Source organism: Populus alba, chromosome 14, assembly GCF_005239225.2.
Source record: "Populus alba chromosome 14, ASM523922v2, whole genome shotgun sequence".
Classification (NCBI taxonomy): domain Eukaryota; kingdom Viridiplantae; phylum Streptophyta; class Magnoliopsida; order Malpighiales; family Salicaceae; genus Populus; species Populus alba.
Genome location: NC_133297.1, coordinates 9,830,316 through 9,848,400, shown reverse-complemented (window position 1 = coordinate 9,848,400; position 18,085 = coordinate 9,830,316). Strand labels below are relative to the sequence as shown.

Below are 18,085 nucleotides of genomic sequence, written 5' to 3'. Positions count from 1 at the left end.
ACAAGTTAAGTTTAAAGGTTTTTTTTCATGTTAATTTTTTCATTATTTTTTTCTATTTTATCTTCAAACTTTTTTTACTAGTAGCCTAGTTATCTTTGGATCAGTCAGGTTGGTTGGATAACATCAGAGTAATTTTCACATAATTTAATTTTAAACTCGGTCTAAACAAGTAGTTGAATCAAGAGGTTTTTATGTTAATTTTATTTTTATATTTTTTAACCGGTCAGTCAGAATGTATTTGGATCGGTCAAGTCAACTGGGTCATGTAAAGATAACTGATGCACATTTTAATTTTAAAAGGGCTAAGTAAGATGTCAAATTATAGGTTTCAAGGCTAATATATAAAGCCAAGTTTAATAAAAATACTAAATAATTTTTTAAAATTATGAATATGTTTTATCACAATAAATTTTTATTTTATTTAACCCGCGCACGTCTATAAACTAGTTAGTTAGCACACAAATTATCCTCCACTTCCCATGTTGGAATATGACGACCTGTATATAGTAGGAGATGCATTTTGGGCCGTTTAAGCAATTATTAGTTCACCAAACATGATGGTGGCCTAATAATAATAATAATAATAATAATAATAATAGGTGCAAGATTAGCAATTTCTTTTTCTCTAAATAAAGAAAAAATAAATAAATTTAGAACACGGGTAGTTTGCTTTTAGACAGAGACCCAACACCATATTCGTTTCCACTCAAATCTTCTAATTAGTTGTGAGATTTTCAAAGTTGTCGGCATCAAATCAGATCATATAAAACTAAAAAGAGGAGATAAAATGTCCATTCCAAGTCTTCTTCAAGGGCCCTCCTTACTTTTAATCCAATGATGTTCATGGCGGTCCTTTTCTGGGCTCAGGAGAAATGATCCAATAGCAATATCTTCCAAGAGAGTAGAAACCCGTTTGGAATTAAGATTTAACTTGTTTTTTTGTTAAAAATTATTTTGTTTTTATTTTAAATTAATATTTTTATTGTTTTTGAGTTATTTTGATGTATTTATATTAAAAATAATTTTTTTAAAAAAATAAATATTATTTTAATTTTTTTTTAAATAAAAAACATTTTAAAAAATAACTTCTTTTGTACTCTCAAACATTGAGAAATAAAAATTGGAATTTCTCAGCAAATCATCACCGACTCTGAGTTAACGTGAAGTTTGTGTGTCAATTACATGTTCATCATCTCCGAACCATGCGCTAGAAAAAATAAAATGGTCTAATGCGATGCTGAATATGACCTGGGATCTCCGTTCTTTGATTATGTTCCACGGCTTTATCTTCCAGGAAAATTCTTCTAGCCAGTTTTACTTGGGTCCTAAGTACCTTTTCAGAGCCCTGAAAGATATTAACAAGAAAAATAAAAAATCAGAGCACATTTACTTTGCGGACACCAACATGACACTATTAAAAAACAACGGTTGGGCCGGTTTTTTTTTTATTTCACTTTTTATTTTATCCTGAACAATTTATTATTTCACATTTGAACCTGAAAAATTGTTTTGATTGGTTTCTTGTGAAAAAAAAAGGAGGGAGGGGGGGTGTTTTGTTGCTTGAAAAAAATTGAGGATGCAGGGACCTAATTTTTATTACGTGTAAAATAAGGGTTTTTTTCACTGTTCCCCTCCCCCTTTTTGTGTTTTTTCTCCTTCAAAATTGCTTCGGGTTCAATCTTGGTCCTTTTAGTTCTTACAATTTTCACTTTGGTCTAAAACATTGTTTTCTTTATTTTTTAGTATTTGATTGAGAGACGAGAAAAAATCATCATAAAAAGTGAAGGGGAAAGAGTTAATAATTGATCAAATTCAATGATGATGGCATGTTTTTAGCACCGAGTTTTATTTGACAATAAAAATTTTATTTATATATTTTTTTATCCTTTATCTTGTAAGAAAAAAATAAATTGAGGCTGACATGAAATTTTTTTCAACTTGGTTTTGTGTTTTTTAACCCTTTTTTAGTGGAGAGATTAGTTTTTGAGATTATTCAAGTATTTATTGAATGTATTTAAGTTAAAATATATTAAAAATTTATTTATTTTTCCCATTATATGATTAGTTTTTAAAAATAATGAAGGCAAGGGACATATTGCCACCCTTTTAGCAAAAAATAAAGAAGCTAGGAACACGGGTTTCACCTTTTAATTTTATAGGTAAGGTGCATCAGCCTTTAAAAACAAAGTTGTCGAACTTAGTAGGGTTTATGTCTTAGATTATAGATTTTATAAGTTAACTCGGGTCATTTTAATATGTTATTATTTTAATATTAAAAAATATATATATTATATTGAATCTTTTTAAACCAAACCATGTTTTTATAAATTATCTAAATTGTTTTTTGACTTGCTAAATTGATCTAATTATATTAGATTGATATCCATATTGTTTAATTTTAAATTTAAGTGAGGCGAATAGGTTGAGATGTTTCGAGGTAAACTTTTTGTGTCAAGCAATTTCCTACAACAAAGTGAGACTGTTGTGTTATTTTTATAGCTTTTAAAACAGTTATATTAAAATTATTATGTATTTTTAAATAGAAGCTTGCTTTTGTAATAAGAGTAGAATGTTGTATATAAAACAAATATCATGGTAAACAAATAATTAAAACTTTCAATGTAAAACAAATTTCGCGACTTTCTTTTACCATATTTAACGAACGCATCATGTAGAAAGTTCACGATTAATATTTTTTTATTGATAAAAAAATAAATTAATAATTTCTGATGTAAAAAAAAATACTACTTTTGTTTTAATCCGTAATATAGCACTGGCGAAGTAATTAGTTGGAGAACTATATTATAAGAAATTTTATAAAGTTTGAGAGTAATTAGTGACATTATTTTAATTATCTATTGCAGTCCACTTTGAAGAAATAAATAAATATAAATAGAAAAAAATATTAGGTGTAGATATTTTTATTATTTTTAGATTTTAATGAATGATGAATTTTATTCTCTTCTGTTTGCTTGTCTTAGTTTTTTTTTTCTTTTCAAAATAGACTCCAAAATAAACTCTAAAGAATAACTAATAACGTAACCCTAATTATTTAATTACTTTTGTGCACCAATAAACACCTCCGTGTTGTAAATGAAGCTTCATATACTCACAATTAATCAGTTATAATAGTTACTATATAGTTTACAAGATCGTATACTACATCTTTCGCATTTCACAGACTGATATTATTTCTTCATTACCATAGGAAAAAATCGAGATATTTCGAGATGGCGTTGGCTTGATATTGATGTTGTGTGTTCGGTGCTGTATTGTAAAATACCTTTTAATTAAAAATATTTTTTTTTATTTTTAATATTAAAATATAAAAATCATTTAAAAATATTTTAATATATTTTTATGTAAAAAAAAAACACTTGGTTAGTGGTGTAACCAGACACTTGCGTAGTTCGGTGGCTTAAACAAGACGTTGCAGAAACGTGGGAAATGGAAAGGGTCCTGTGCCACGTGGGTGGAGAAGAGTCAACGTTGCTTAAGAACGAATTTTGCTTTCCTGCGGACGACGTGCAATCGAAGTCCCGCCCTGAACAAATATTGTTTTAAACATTTTTTTATTTTAAAAAATGGTTTCCATAAAACATCAAGTCTTGAAAAGTGAGTTATTCCCTGCTGATTGGAAATGAGAAAATGAGTTTTAAACAATTTTTAATATTTAATTATGTTATGTAAAATAAATTGAAAAATTATTTATTAATATTTTTTAAAGTTTATCTAATAAATATAAAATATAATTAATTGACCACTTGTAAAAAAGGGTAATGGTGAAAAAATAAGTTATTATATCATATATTTAAATATATTTTATTTTACAAAACTGCAACTATACATTTTATATATCTATTTTAAATATAACATGATAGACATATAACTACCTTTTGATGTTTGGAAAACATTGAAAATAAATTTATTTTATTAACACAATTTATATAATTTAAAATATATAATTATTATATAATATAACATATTTTGTATTCGAGTGTATTTTTTAACAATATTATCTAAATTAAAATACTATATACACTTCTATATCAAATCAATATGTTTTTATATTGTATATCAATATATCCTAATATATTATTTTTTATATAAATATATTAGTAATTTATTATTTTCTAATAATACTATATTTTAAATTATTTTAATAACATCTTATTATTATTATAAAGAATAATAAAATATTATACCATTTTAGTTCCTAGATAATCTTTTAAACATGAAAACACTTTCCTTTATCTAAAATTTATATATATTTTTGGTCTTATTTGAATGTGTAGTTGAGGTTGTTTTTCAAAGTGTTTTTTATGCCAAAATATATTAAAATAATATATTTTTTTAAATTATTTTTTAGATTAGTATAATAAAACAATTTAAAACACAAAATAATTAAAATTTCATTAAAAAATTAAATATTTTTGAAAACACGGCTACCTTAAAAGTAAATTCTATCTACTACTTCCACAGTATAGCATGTGAATATTAATTAAAAACTAAAGTGAGAAGTTTATCTTCCTACCAGGGATAAAAAATTGATGCACGTACAGATATTTTATAATTATAAGTTATAAATGATCTTAAAGGCAACATAGGTGCATTAAATTGTGGAATAATTCATAGCCAATTTTTATTTAATTCCATGACATTTAAATTAAATATTCGAAAGAGTTTGAAGGATTAAAATTCTATATAAAAAATGTATTTTTTTAATCAAAATTCTTATTTTTTATTTACGTTTTATTTTTTTCATGATCTAACAAAAACATGGTTTTTTTACTAGCAACATGATTTTTGGACCCCAATACCCAAATTTCACTTTGTTTTCACCTATAAATACCCAAAACATCATAATAATAACCTTGATAACCCCATTTACAACTCCAAAAAATCATTTAATCAATTTAAATATAAAAATTCAAACCAAATAAAAAAAATTACGTATCTATATCTACTTTTTTCTGCATTGTTAAAGGGTAGACTGGCATTCATCAAACTCCTTTTAAAAAAAAACTTATTGATATCAAGATCAATCTTTCATGGCTAGAATGTGGCAAGCCAAAATCCTTGTCTCTCCTTTTTTTTTAATGATTTTTCGTGTAAAGTAACCATCTTAACTTAAAAGTTTAAGTTTTTATGTGTGGTTTTAAAAATGATTTTATACTACTCTTTTTACTGGTTAGTTATTAGATAATATCTCAAGAATGATTTTATATTATTCTTTCTATTGATCAACCCTAACACACTTCATTAAGTGAAAGTTTTATTGACTTAAAATTTGTATAAACCCACCATTATTTTATGCTTAATTTTATTGATTTAATTTGTCGAGAGTGATGAGAAATTAACTCGTGATAGTTTGGTTATCAAAACTTTGATACTATATCAAAAACTATCTTAACAAAAAAACTTAAATTATTAGATGAGGTTCTAATAATAATTTTATATTATTCTTTAATATTTTCTCAACAAACAAAAACTAAAACACGTGAAAAATAAAATTTCAAGACCAAAACACAAATACCTAAATTTACAAGGACCAAGATGTAAAAAAATTAAAAAACCAACTTTTACCAAAAAAATTTGAAAGACTAAATTAAACTTTTCTTAACATAGAAAGACTGAAATATGAGAAAATGAGGTTATGGGGTCACAACATAAACATCCAAAACAATAAAGCCAAAAATATAAAAATTTTAAAAAATCACATTTCAAATTGAAAATGAAATTATAGGAACAAAACATAAGAACCCGAAACTACAGGATATATATATATATATATATATATATATATATATATATATATATATATATATATATATATATATATAAGGATCAAATTGAAATTTTATCAAAGTTAAATGACTAAGCTGAATTTTTACAGACATATAGACTAAAACATAAAAAAAATAAAGTCGTAGAACCGAAATATAAAGACCTCAAACTATAATAATGAAAAAGTAAAAATTTAAAAATTTAGCAACCAAGTTGAACTTCTTAAAGATTGCATGTTGAGGTAACAATGCTTACTTGAAAGTCCTTCCTAAAATACAAGGGGTTATTAAAAATATTAATTTGATTATATATATATATGTGTGTGTGTGTGTGTGTGTGATTTTGATATATCAACGCAAACACGCGTAATTAGAAATGCAATGATCCAGAGTCCATATCATAGAAAAAGAAATAACAGACATGCAAAATTGACGGAAGTGAAATTAGTTAGATTATCACTTCGTGACGGAATCTAGCAGCTGAGTTCCTCCGTTGTCCGCCGGGGTGACCGGATGCCCCCGCATTTTGTTTTACGGTGCAAGGTCTTCATCGTCATCGTCATCTAACTTCACAAATAATATTCTCTGCTTTATATAAAACTTAATTTCTTGCTTAAAATCTCTCAAAATAATTGATTAATTTCAATTCACGACTAAAATACTGATTTTCACCCAAGGAATATTTTGTAGCTGTAATTTTTTAATCACAAACGGATTTACTGATAAAAAATTTGGTGTTGAGTGAGCATTACTGACGGAGCACTGGCGAATTAGCCATGGATAATAAGATCATGTGGAAAGTATTATATAGATAATTCTGTCTGTTGCTATTAGACAATCTTGCAGGGGTGGCTCCCGTTCCCAGAACATATTTTAGAGGAGGAAGAGCTGGAAATCAGGAGATGCTTTCTTAAAAGCATACCTTTGCTTTACACAGAATGAAATCCACGTGTCTAGCCCCCCTTCGCCGCCCCCCCCCCCTAAAAAGCCAAAATCTCAGGCAGATAAAGCTGTTCATGCAGTTTCGATGCCGGGAATATACATATATTAATACGATTGTATGTATTATCTTTATTAATTTTATGAATTTTAAAATTAATAATTGTATAAAATTTTAATGATTTTAAAATTTATACAATTCAAATATTTTTTATAAAATAAACTTAAAATCAGATTAATTAAATTATACCTTTATATTTTTATAAAACTAGAGTTGTCAATATTATCAGTGAAATATTTTTGGTAAACGCTAAGTGGCTTTGTCATCGTAAGAATCAAACCAATTAATATTAATAATGTTAACGACGCAATGCAATTTTGATCCAACTGGCTTTGTTTGTTTTGTAAATCAAAATTTACGCCACGTTAATTTTAAAAGCATCTGCAAAATGCTATTTTGAAAAGCTAAATTGATAAAATAACATTTTAAATAGTATAAATATAACTTTTTTTACCATATTTATTCCAATAAAAAAAAGTCATTTGAAGAGCCATTTATATTGAAGTGGAAGAAACAAATGTTTTATTATATTTTAATAAGTTTGATGTTATTTTTTTTTTACATGACTATATTTAATTGGTTTATTTTTGTAGTGGTCCCACCTTATTGGTTTTGGCTCTTTGAAGAGATATGTAGAAATAACACTTGTGGGAGAGAAAAGCCATTTTAGCATTTTATTTGGCTTTTCCTTTGGAGTGTGCAAAACAAGTAAAAAAAAGCTAAAATATTAGTTTTTTATTTTTAGCTTTTCATTTAGCTTCGCATTGGAGATGCCCTAACCAAATATTTTATTCACTATAATTAAAAATATTTTTAAAAAACCATAATCATCAAAGTTATCACAAAAGCTAACGACGAGCGTTCAAAACACTCCAAGTTATCACCAAATTGCCTTTTGAGTACTACCCTATGAAGCCATTAAAGGGCAACTAAGATCATGCCTAGAGCTCAACAAGACCTCTAACTTCCTCTTAAAGCGTCCTACTAATATTTGATTTGTTATGCCAGCCAGGTAACATATAAGAGAAAAAAAAAAAAAAAAAAAAGCCAGGCGAGATTTTTTGTTCATCGCATACCAAAATAAATAAAAAAAATAAAGTTGTCTAATTAACTTCGGTAAATAAAACCTTTAAACCGTTGCGCTTCAACAAAATCAAACAATTAAAAGAAATAACACGAGGAATTTCACAATTGACATGGAGGGGGCGGTGAAATCTTGACTATAAGCACAAGATGACATTAATGTGAAAGTGCAAGGTTAAAACAATAATACAAGGATTCTCTCAAGCCATTTGTAACTATTTCGATTTTATCCATTTTAATTCAATGGATAGTTTGGATTTTGTCACACAGTTTTTATTTTTTATTTTTTATAAGAGCAACATCACTACAAACAGGGACGGAACCATAAAATAAAAAATAAAATTAAAGGGTCAGGATTTCAGTTAATTTACTATTTAAGCTAAAATTATAAATATTATTAAGAAAGTAGTTAGCCAAACAATTTTATTGCAAGAGCCGGAGCCCCTGCCAGCCCTCTCCTGTCTCCACTCCTGGCTACAAAAAAAAAAGAAAAAAAAGTAAACAAACAGATACACAATGGCAATGGTTTAATTTTATGTGATTTTTCTTCTCTTAGTTGTTAAAAAAAATATCAGGTAGAGTTTGATAGTACGGCTTTTACTTAAAAATAAATTAAAATATTTTGTTTTAAAAAAATTATTTTTGATATATATATATATATATTAAAATGATTTAAAAATATAAAAAAATAATTTTTTTACAAAATAAATTTTTAGAAGACATTGACTGGACGCGTTTTAGAATGCAACTTTATTGTAAAAAAGAAAAGGAAGGCTACAGGTGGAACCCCGTTTGTGATACGTGGAGGAAAATATACATGGAAAGCCTCCATGCTTTTATATGTATCGATCAAACTCTAAAGTTATGACGGCAGCCAATTGTCTGCATACATTTTATTTTCTTGGAGGAGAAGACGCAAAGAAAAGTCGTACAAATTGAAGGATGTTATCGAGGAACCAGGCCGCCGCTGATACATCCATGAGTGGCGTGCGATGGAAATGTACAGAGCGTCCCAATCGCACGTTGCATTCTTTTTTGGAGAAATTTCAAAGGATTATCTTCCAACTCCTGCACCTAAGCACATAATATGGATGCTAAATTATTAGAAAATTAAAGAAAACGAACTTAATGGAGAGATAAAAGTTTGAAGAGCCATATAGGAGGAGGAGGAGGAAGAAGAAGAAGAAGAAGAAGTCAAATTTCTAATAAATGCAAACCCTGGCATTTGGTCGCGAAATGTTGTTTTTCCTTAAAAAATCACTTCGATGGATACAGAAATTGATCACATGAAAAGGGTTCTTAGGAACTCGAAAGTTTTTTTTTTTTTAATTTCTTTAATAATAGAACATTTTTAGAAAAATATCATTTTTGTCTCTTCTTTGACAATGTAAAGATATGTGAATTAAATTCCCCTCTTATCCTTGCCGTATGACTAACGACGATGCAAGTTTCAAACCTCCAGCGAGAGGTTGATCCTTGACAGGTTGTAGGCTTTAGGTTAGGAGAGTAAAGCTTTGGCTAGCCTAGAAAGGGATGAGGTCCCAGTGCTGGGAGAAGCGTAGATGATAGCAAGCCTCCTCCTCCTCCTCCTCCTTTTTTTTTTTTTTTTTTTTTTTTGTTCTTCTTCTTCTTCTTCTTCTTCTTCTTCTTCTTCTTCTTCTTCTTCTTCTTCTTCTGTTGTAATGTTTGAAATTATGATAAGAATTATTTTTTAAAGTGTGTTTCACTTGAAAATAGATTGCAGTAAAATAATTTTATTTTTTAAAATTTATTTTTAACATCAACAAGTTAAAACGATAAAAAAATTATAAAAATATTAATTTTAAATAAAAAACTTGAAAACACTTTTTAATCGCAAAAATATATATACTCTAGAGACCTTTCTCGACTACTTGAAAAACAAGTTTTTTATCTTTCATTTAATACTTGAGTTAGAAAGTTTTTTTTAAAAAAAAACAAAATGCGTGTGTATATCGAGTGTTGAAATTCATAATATTATAATAACTCTAATTATAAAATTAGGACTGGTTTGACGGGTTGATCACGAGCTTGAATTGTTCTAAGTTTAAGAAAAAATAAAAAAAGGATTAACTCGACCTAGTTCAGTTAAAAACTCAGAATAAAACACAGGTCAAAAACATGTTGATTTTTTTTAAAGAAAAAAACAATTTGGGTTAGTCGAGATGACCCTCTTGACCCATAACATGAACCAAGATAATCTCATGTAAAGCATATTAAGTAAAATAATAAAGTTCAAATATTAGAGAATCCAACATCGAAGGTCGAAATTGAAAAAAAATCCAACATAATAAAAACAAAGGGAAGAAAAAAAAAACCCAGGTCAACCCATTTAGTTTGTGACCCGATACACAAGATTGAAATAACCTTTTAAAAAGTAAAGAAAAAAATTCATGAAGTCCAATTCGTAATTAAACCAAAGTTGAAGGATGAAATTGAGAAAAACATCAATTTTCCTAAAAAAACCGATGTCAACCCAAAGTAATCTTCATATTTGTGACTCGAGTCATGAAACCTTGACCAACCCTATAAAAGATAAATCTAAAAAGATCATGAAGCCAAATCTCCAATCAACAAAACATTGAGGGATGAAATTGAGAAAAAAAATAAAAAATATAAAAAACAAAACAAATAGTTGTTAAAAAATTATCGACCAAGTTTGACACAAAGATAAAATATAGCAAAATTATAAAGGATGAATTTGAAAAAAAAGAAAAAAGAAAAAGAAAACCAGATTTGATATAAAAATCGAATGACCAAATGCTAAGAAAACAAATACAAAAAAAAAAAAATCAATAAAAAAATATTCAAAACAAAATAAATAATAATAAAAAAATAAGAATTGGATCTAATACAATAAACAAATGGCATGACACCTTTTAAAACTTGTAGGTCAATGCGGTTCTTAATAGAGGAAAGAGTGAAAAAAGGTGGAGAGGAAAAAACTCATTGGAACTTAACTATTGAACCACCATTGACATGCATTGCACCACCGGGAAGAATATGGTGTGATGCTTTCAATTCCATTGCAAGAGTCTTCGTTTAGCTAGAAAAAGACACATCATATGCCACTTAAATATTACGAAAACATCCCACTTGTTGGTCCTTGCATTGCAAGCACCAACCTATTTTCTGTCTGTTTATTTTAGTTTCATACTTGTTTTAGCTTTAATTTTGATATCTTAACACTTAATTGTTTTTAATTAACTAAATTTTATTTTATTTTGTAAAATTAAGCATCAACCAAGCATAAAATATTTTCCTTAATATTACAAGATCCTTGTATCAGGGAAATTGAAGTAAACTGTCAAGTCAAATTTCAAATAAAGCTAATGTGAGGGGATCAACTTGGAAAAAAAATTGAGGGATTGAAATAAAAAAGATACATGAAGTTCCCCTTTGACCATGCAAATCGGCCCTTGATTTGGGCAAGAGAAAGGGACCGGATATTTCTTTAAATTTCAAATTCCATCATTGAAGCTCTAGTTAATACAAACCAGTTAAATTGAATTCTATTTCATAAAATCAAGAATTAATCGAGCAATGTAACATTTTCTTCTTGATACTTTGAGATTTCTGTGTGCACGCATAAAAAACACATCACCAAGACCAATTGCAAATCATAGCAATTTGAAGAACTAAATTAGAAGAAAACAAATTATGGGTCCAAAAGTTTAAAAAAATCTTAGCGACTGAAAAAAGGAAAGAAGAAGCGTTACTCAAATGAAGAATGCTTTCTCTCACAATCTACATCGAGAGATTGAGGGTATATATATATATATATATATATATCTGAAAAACCAATCTTGTAAACTAACATATAAAATAAATAACATATAGCAACAAAAATTGATCTATTAACGAAAAAATTGGTAAAGACTCTTTTGGGTTGCATTTGATTAGTGTTCCATGATAAAAAAAACACATACAAGATAAAAACATATTTGATTAAAAAGATAAAAATGAAAACATAAAATAAATTTTTTTTTATGAGTTTTTGTTTTAAATTATATATTTTAAAAAGATGTGAGGAGATATGTCCCTTATATTCTTATCATCTTCATTTTTTTTTTTATTTTAAAACAATAAATAAATATTAATTTTGTGAGATTTTGGTTATTGTACCTGTAGTAATAATAATTAAAATCAAACATATTTACGGAGGCTAGTATATGGTACAATTTAATACTACCATGTAATGAAAACTAACAAAAAAAACTAAATACGGCCCAAAAAAATTAGCAACCGTTTTTTACCCCTTTTTTTTTTTTTTGAAGAACACACCATCTTATTTCAACATCCCTACCTAACTGATAATTGCATTATATTAGGACATACTTGGCCAGACACTCAATAGACAAGTCCTGTCCATATACAAACAGTAGAAACAGATAAAACAAGAAAAAAACAGTAACAGGTGAAGCTTCCCTCGATATTACAGCACGAAATCTTCCCACTTCCATGCATTGTTTTAATTCCCTGTTATTATTTAAAATAATTTTTATTTAAAAATATATTAAAATAATTTTATTTTTTTAAAATTTTATATAAAAAATACCCTCTGCAACCACAAAATCAGCCTTAACATGCAAACCAGCTCTGTCAATCACTCTGTTTGCTTTTGTGACTTTGTCCTCTTTTTTTTTTTACTCTCACCCCATAATTTATAGTACATTAATGAAGCTTTTCCCTCATATTGTTAGAAGCATTTGACCAGGTTTGGAGTTGATCACTCGCTATCAGCCTCGGTTCCCCAATTAAACATCCATCTTTATTAACTGACTTAAATTATGTTTTTTTTATTATTATTTAACTTGTGTTTTAAAGTAGTTTTTTGCATGAAAGAATATTAAATGATATTTTTTTTTTAATATTTTTGATCTACTAATATTAAAAGTTAAACTTTTTAAAAATATTATCTTAATTAAAAAAATACTTTTAAATACTACCCCAAACGGACTCAACCGTGAAAGTGAAGTCAAATCAGACAACGGAGAAATGAGCCCCCACTAGTAAGGGTAAAATAGTAAATAGCTATTACAAAATACTCCACTCTTTTATGAATTTCCCTTTTTTATCTTTGGTATCTCTCCTAAAGAAACCGTTTACTTTTCAACAACAATAAAAGGGAAGCAGTGGCAATGCTCAGTAATTCCTTGCAATTCCAAACCTTGTTTAAATCTCCCTTACTCATTAAATACCGAAACCCAACACACACCCAAACCCACACCATCACCACCTCCGTGAATCGAAAGGGAGAGTAGCCCACTCCCCATATCCCGGCGACTCTGTCTCTCCTTTTGAATTGACCAAAACAAACAACTCCCAATACAATTTTGTATCCATTGTTGGTTCTTGTGACCTGATACAAAAATGGGATCTTCAGAGCTTATTTTTAGAGGTCACGACGAGACTCAACCAACACCTGATGCTTACTCGCCTAAACCAGCGAAGCCATGGCTCTTCGTCATCCGACCCGTTCGTTACCTGCTTCGCGAGAAGCGACTCGTCTTTTTCCTTGTTGGCATGGCTATTGCTACTGTTTTCTTCACTATCCTCCCTTCCTCTTCCCCGCATGCTCACAAATATGATCCACTCCCAGACTCTTTCTCTCACATCTCTCACGAGTTAACAACCCCTGTGCGTTACAAATACTACGAGCCCCTTCAGGTGGGATTCCAATCAGCCAATTCGGGCGGCAAGATTCCGCTTGGACTCAAAAGAAAAGGGCTCCGAATTGTCGTTACAGGTGGAGCTGGGTTTGTTGGCTCCCACTTAGTGGACCGTCTGATCGCTAGAGGAGATAGCGTGATCGTGGTGGATAATTTTTTCACGGGAAGGAAAGAGAACGTGATGCATCATTTTAAGAACCCGAGATTTGAGTTGATCAGACACGATGTTGTCGAGCCATTGTTGTTAGAAGTGGACCAGATCTACCACCTTGCTTGTCCTGCATCGCCTGTCCACTACAAGCACAATCCGGTCAAGACGATAAAAACTAATGTCGTGGGCACATTGAATATGTTGGGTTTGGCTAAGAGAGTTGGTGCTCGGTTTTTGCTTACCAGTACCAGCGAGGTTTATGGTGATCCTCTACAGCATCCTCAGGTCGAGACTTACTGGGGCAACGTTAATCCCATCGGTGCGTTTTTTCTTTTCTTTAATTAATCAATTAATTTAATTGTAATTGATAGCCGGTAATCGATATATTTTAACAGATATTGTGGTTCGTGTATCATAGCATTGAAATAAAGCCTATGGCTAACATGTGCCGCCTAGGTTACTATGAAAAAGACAATGCAGACCTGTTGTCTTTATTATTTATTTTCGTTAAACGTGTGACATCGGTGGCGGCCGGTGTGGAAGTGGGGTTCTTAGGCCTTAGATCCGGTGGTGGTAGTTTCGTATGGTCAAGGAGCAGCCCGTGATTGATGGGTCGATTAATCGGACGGTTATTAAACAACAAAAGAATTCGTAATCAAGAGAAAAGTGGCGATCTAGTCAAGTTTTGATTTTTTAATTTTCTTAAGACAGAGATCTTGACAATTGCGATATATTTCGTTTGTACAGGTGTCAGGAGTTGTTACGATGAAGGAAAGAGAACAGCAGAGACATTGGCTATGGACTATCACCGTGGTGCCGGTGTTGAGGTGGGTGTAATTTGATAGCGACCCAACACGTTTTCTTATATAAAATAAAACCAGCTCATTATTAACAGTCAACGCATTATTGCTTGTAACCTAAACTGTTCAGGTCAGGATTGCTAGAATCTTCAATACATATGGACCCCGGATGTGCATTGATGATGGCCGTGTTGTTAGTAATTTTGTTGCTCAGGTATTCTTCTTCTAATAATTTTCCAATCTGCTTGTACACTCGAATACATACATTGATTGGGTTGCATTTGCTAATCAAGTGTTAATTTTTCTTTAAAAAAATGATTTATTTTTAGTAATTACCTGGTATTGTGCAGGCACTGAGGAAGGAACCTATGACTGTTTATGGTGATGGGAAACAGACTAGGAGTTTTCAATTTGTTTCTGATTTGGTAAGCCTTTGTAGCTCACTGTTTGTTTTCTAAAAAAGAAAGAGAAAAGCCAAAACTTTTATTCTGTTTGTTGGTGCTTGGATTGATGCTTTATTGCTTTTCGTTTTGATTTAGCTTTCTTTATACCAACTTTTGTTGTCCAATACAAATTTGAAAATGGGTTGCGAACATTTCATTCTGCTTGTGCATCGCACATTTTAAAGGAAAACAATTTCTGCTTTGAGTGGGGTGCTCTTCCAACTTCAAACGCTGAAAACATGGGTGCTGGGCAACCATTGATTGGTTTTGAACTTTCAGCATGTGAATTTCTTGCTCGGTTATCTGAATGTTCTCTTTATGCTTTATGGTGCAGAGCATTCTCCATAAAGATAACATATTCTGATGATTATTGTATGATAGTTTATGCATGTTTAAGCATCTAGAGTGCTCATTGACAGCTGCTGCGCAGGATTTACTTAGCCAACTTGTTATATGTGTGTTGAAATAGGTTGAGGGCCTGATGCGCCTTATGGAAGGAGAACATGTAGGGCCTTTCAATCTTGGGAATCCGGGTGAATTCACCATGCTTGAGCTTGCTCAGGTGAGTGTGTTTCCGTTGATGATATCCCTATTACTGGTTCAAGTTTCAGGATTGTAGTCTTATTTTCTTCTTTTGTAAAATAAATAAATAAAAAAACTGAGAATTTCTCTTATGTATGAATTGTTTTTGCGGTCTCATAATGCATGTATCTTCTAGATTACCTTGGTAGTAGTTTTTATTTAAAGATTGTGCTGGTGGTGGCAGCAGTTGGTTTGGTAATTTTAAAAATAGGAGCTAGCAACTTGTTTTTATTTATTCTTCATTATATTAGATCTGAAAGTGCTCTAGGTAATTGCTTTATATTTCTTCCAGCTATGGCACTGTTCATTACATTAGATCTGAAATTGTTGTGTAGTGTATTGGTCACATGCTTCTGTTTCCAGCAAGCTTAGAAGTCTCCATGTGTTTGTTCAGGTGGTCCAGGAAACCATCGATCCAAATGCAAGGATAGAGTTCAGGCCTAACACAGAAGATGACCCACACAAGAGGAAACCTGATATCACCAAGGCTAAAGATCTCCTTGGATGGGAACCAAAGATACCCCTTCGTAAAGGTCTGCCAATGATGGTCTCAGACTTCAGGCAACGCATCTTCGGTGACCACAAGGAAGAAGGCACGGCCGCCAATAAGTCGACATCTTAAGTTGGCATATATATATATGCTTGAGAGGCAACAGAATGGTAATCTTTCCAGTGGATAACCAAATTTATTTTTTCCCAATCCCAAGCAGTATAGATAGCGGTGGTAGCAGCAAACTGAGCATTGTTCTATGAGGAATAGGTTCGGAGTTGTTCTTTTGGCCTTTGTTTTGAAGTCATCTTTGTAATTTCAATGTTACTATCCCCTTTAAAGAATGTTAGACAGTGAACACTGCAATCGAAATTAAATTTTACTAGTTTTTTTATGCAATTGACATGTGTGGCAGCCATAGAAATAAGCTTAACCTCTGCCCTGTCATTTACTGTCTGAATGAATTTGTTTTGTTTCATACGCCAAGTCTTCTTATTGCCACTAGAAAAGTTGGAAATCACATGAAAGAATTTAATTGTTTTAATGAATTGACATGTGTAGCAGCCATTGTTCTACGGCTTTTAAAGCTAGCAGGATATTTTCTGTTCTTGCCTGACAACGAGCGTTTGCGTGGTCTGGACAAGTTTTGAGACTTTACCATGAAAGAATTGTAGTAAAATTTAGAGTTGGATTACTTTACATTATTGTTTTGGTGACAATAACCTTGAGCAAATCTTCATGCTCCCCCGCTCAGATGCAGGAGCCATTTCTACCGCACCATTTTTTCAAACGGTTGAACTGTAGAGGTGATGATCCATTCATGATCACAGAGGACCAGGTCTAGGAGAGACTGAAAACTTTCGTTATTCTGATCATTATTCATCCAACAATCCACTCAACATTGTAATCACGACGCAATAATTTATTGAATAATTTTGTTTAGAAAAGTAAATTTAAAAAAAATAAATTTCTGAAAAGTGAATTATTTTTTTATGTTTAGTAGTGTAATGAAAAATATGTTGAAAAACACTTTCTAGTGTTTAATTATGTCATGGAAAATAATTTATTAATGTTTTATTTTTTTCAAGTTTATTAAATTAATGAGAAATAAATTTTACAAATTAAAAAGTTGAATGAGAATGAAAATTAAAAAATAAAATTTATAAATTATCTCAAATAAAATAAATAATAATCAAAATAATATAGATAAAATATAACAAATAAAAAAAATTAAAAGAAGAAGAAATTAAAATAATAATAATTATCATTTCATAAATTATTTCAAATAAAATAAATAATAAAAAAAAAATAAGGATCAAATTTGATATATAAAAAATTTCAATTAAAAAATATAAGGAAAAAAAAATAACAATTATAAAAATAAGAATCAAAGTTAATATAAAAATTAAATTCCAAGGGATGAAATTGAAAAACAATATTTAAAACAAAATATATGTATTAATCAAAAGTTTAAAGACCAAATTTAATATAATCAGTAAATAATATGTTATTTCTAAATTTTTTTACAATTTTAAAAAAAATATTTTCCGTCCAAAATAAAATAAAAATATTTTTTTTGAAAATCAAATCTATTTTTTTAACTGAAAAATAGTTTTTATAAACTAATTTTTTTTAATAATAAACAAACACAAAAAAATAAATAAATTGTACTTAACCTTCTGGTGGACTCTCTCTCCAGTCAAGTGGCGTGAGAAATTCGCTAGGACCATAATTCTCAATATTGCATTTTAACTGGCATGATCTTGGTGCGTATGCAAAATTGTGATTGACTAATAGGGTACTTGAAATTACAGTTGGATTTTGATTTTGATTTTTTTTTTAGTTTTAATTTTTATTATTATTTTAATGTGCTCATATAAAAAAAATTAAAATTATTAAAAATTATTTTAATACATTTTCAATCAAAAAATATTTTTTACAAAAAAATATTTTTTACTATGTTCCAAAACAGTCCCTAAAAATCCAGTAAATTGCGGCAGAGGCATATAAATTTTAGCAGGTCAAAAGCATTGTTTGATCAACACAAAATAATCCAAGTT

At 29.5% G+C, this 18,085-nt stretch overlaps 1 protein-coding gene across 1 annotated transcript; it reads left to right on the top strand.

Moving 5' to 3' along the window:
- Positions 1-13,095: 13,095 nt before the first annotated feature.
- Positions 13,096-16,424, top strand: LOC118041462 (UDP-glucuronic acid decarboxylase 2). Its single transcript, XM_035048811.2, has 6 exons — positions 13,096-14,029; positions 14,458-14,537; positions 14,641-14,724; positions 14,861-14,935; positions 15,423-15,515; positions 15,930-16,424. Exons 1-6 carry the CDS (start codon positions 13,261-13,263, stop codon positions 16,155-16,157), a joined length of 1,329 nt encoding a protein of 442 aa, XP_034904702.1. The 5' UTR covers positions 13,096-13,260; the 3' UTR covers positions 16,158-16,424.
- The last annotated feature ends 1,661 nt before the right edge of the window (positions 16,425-18,085 follow it).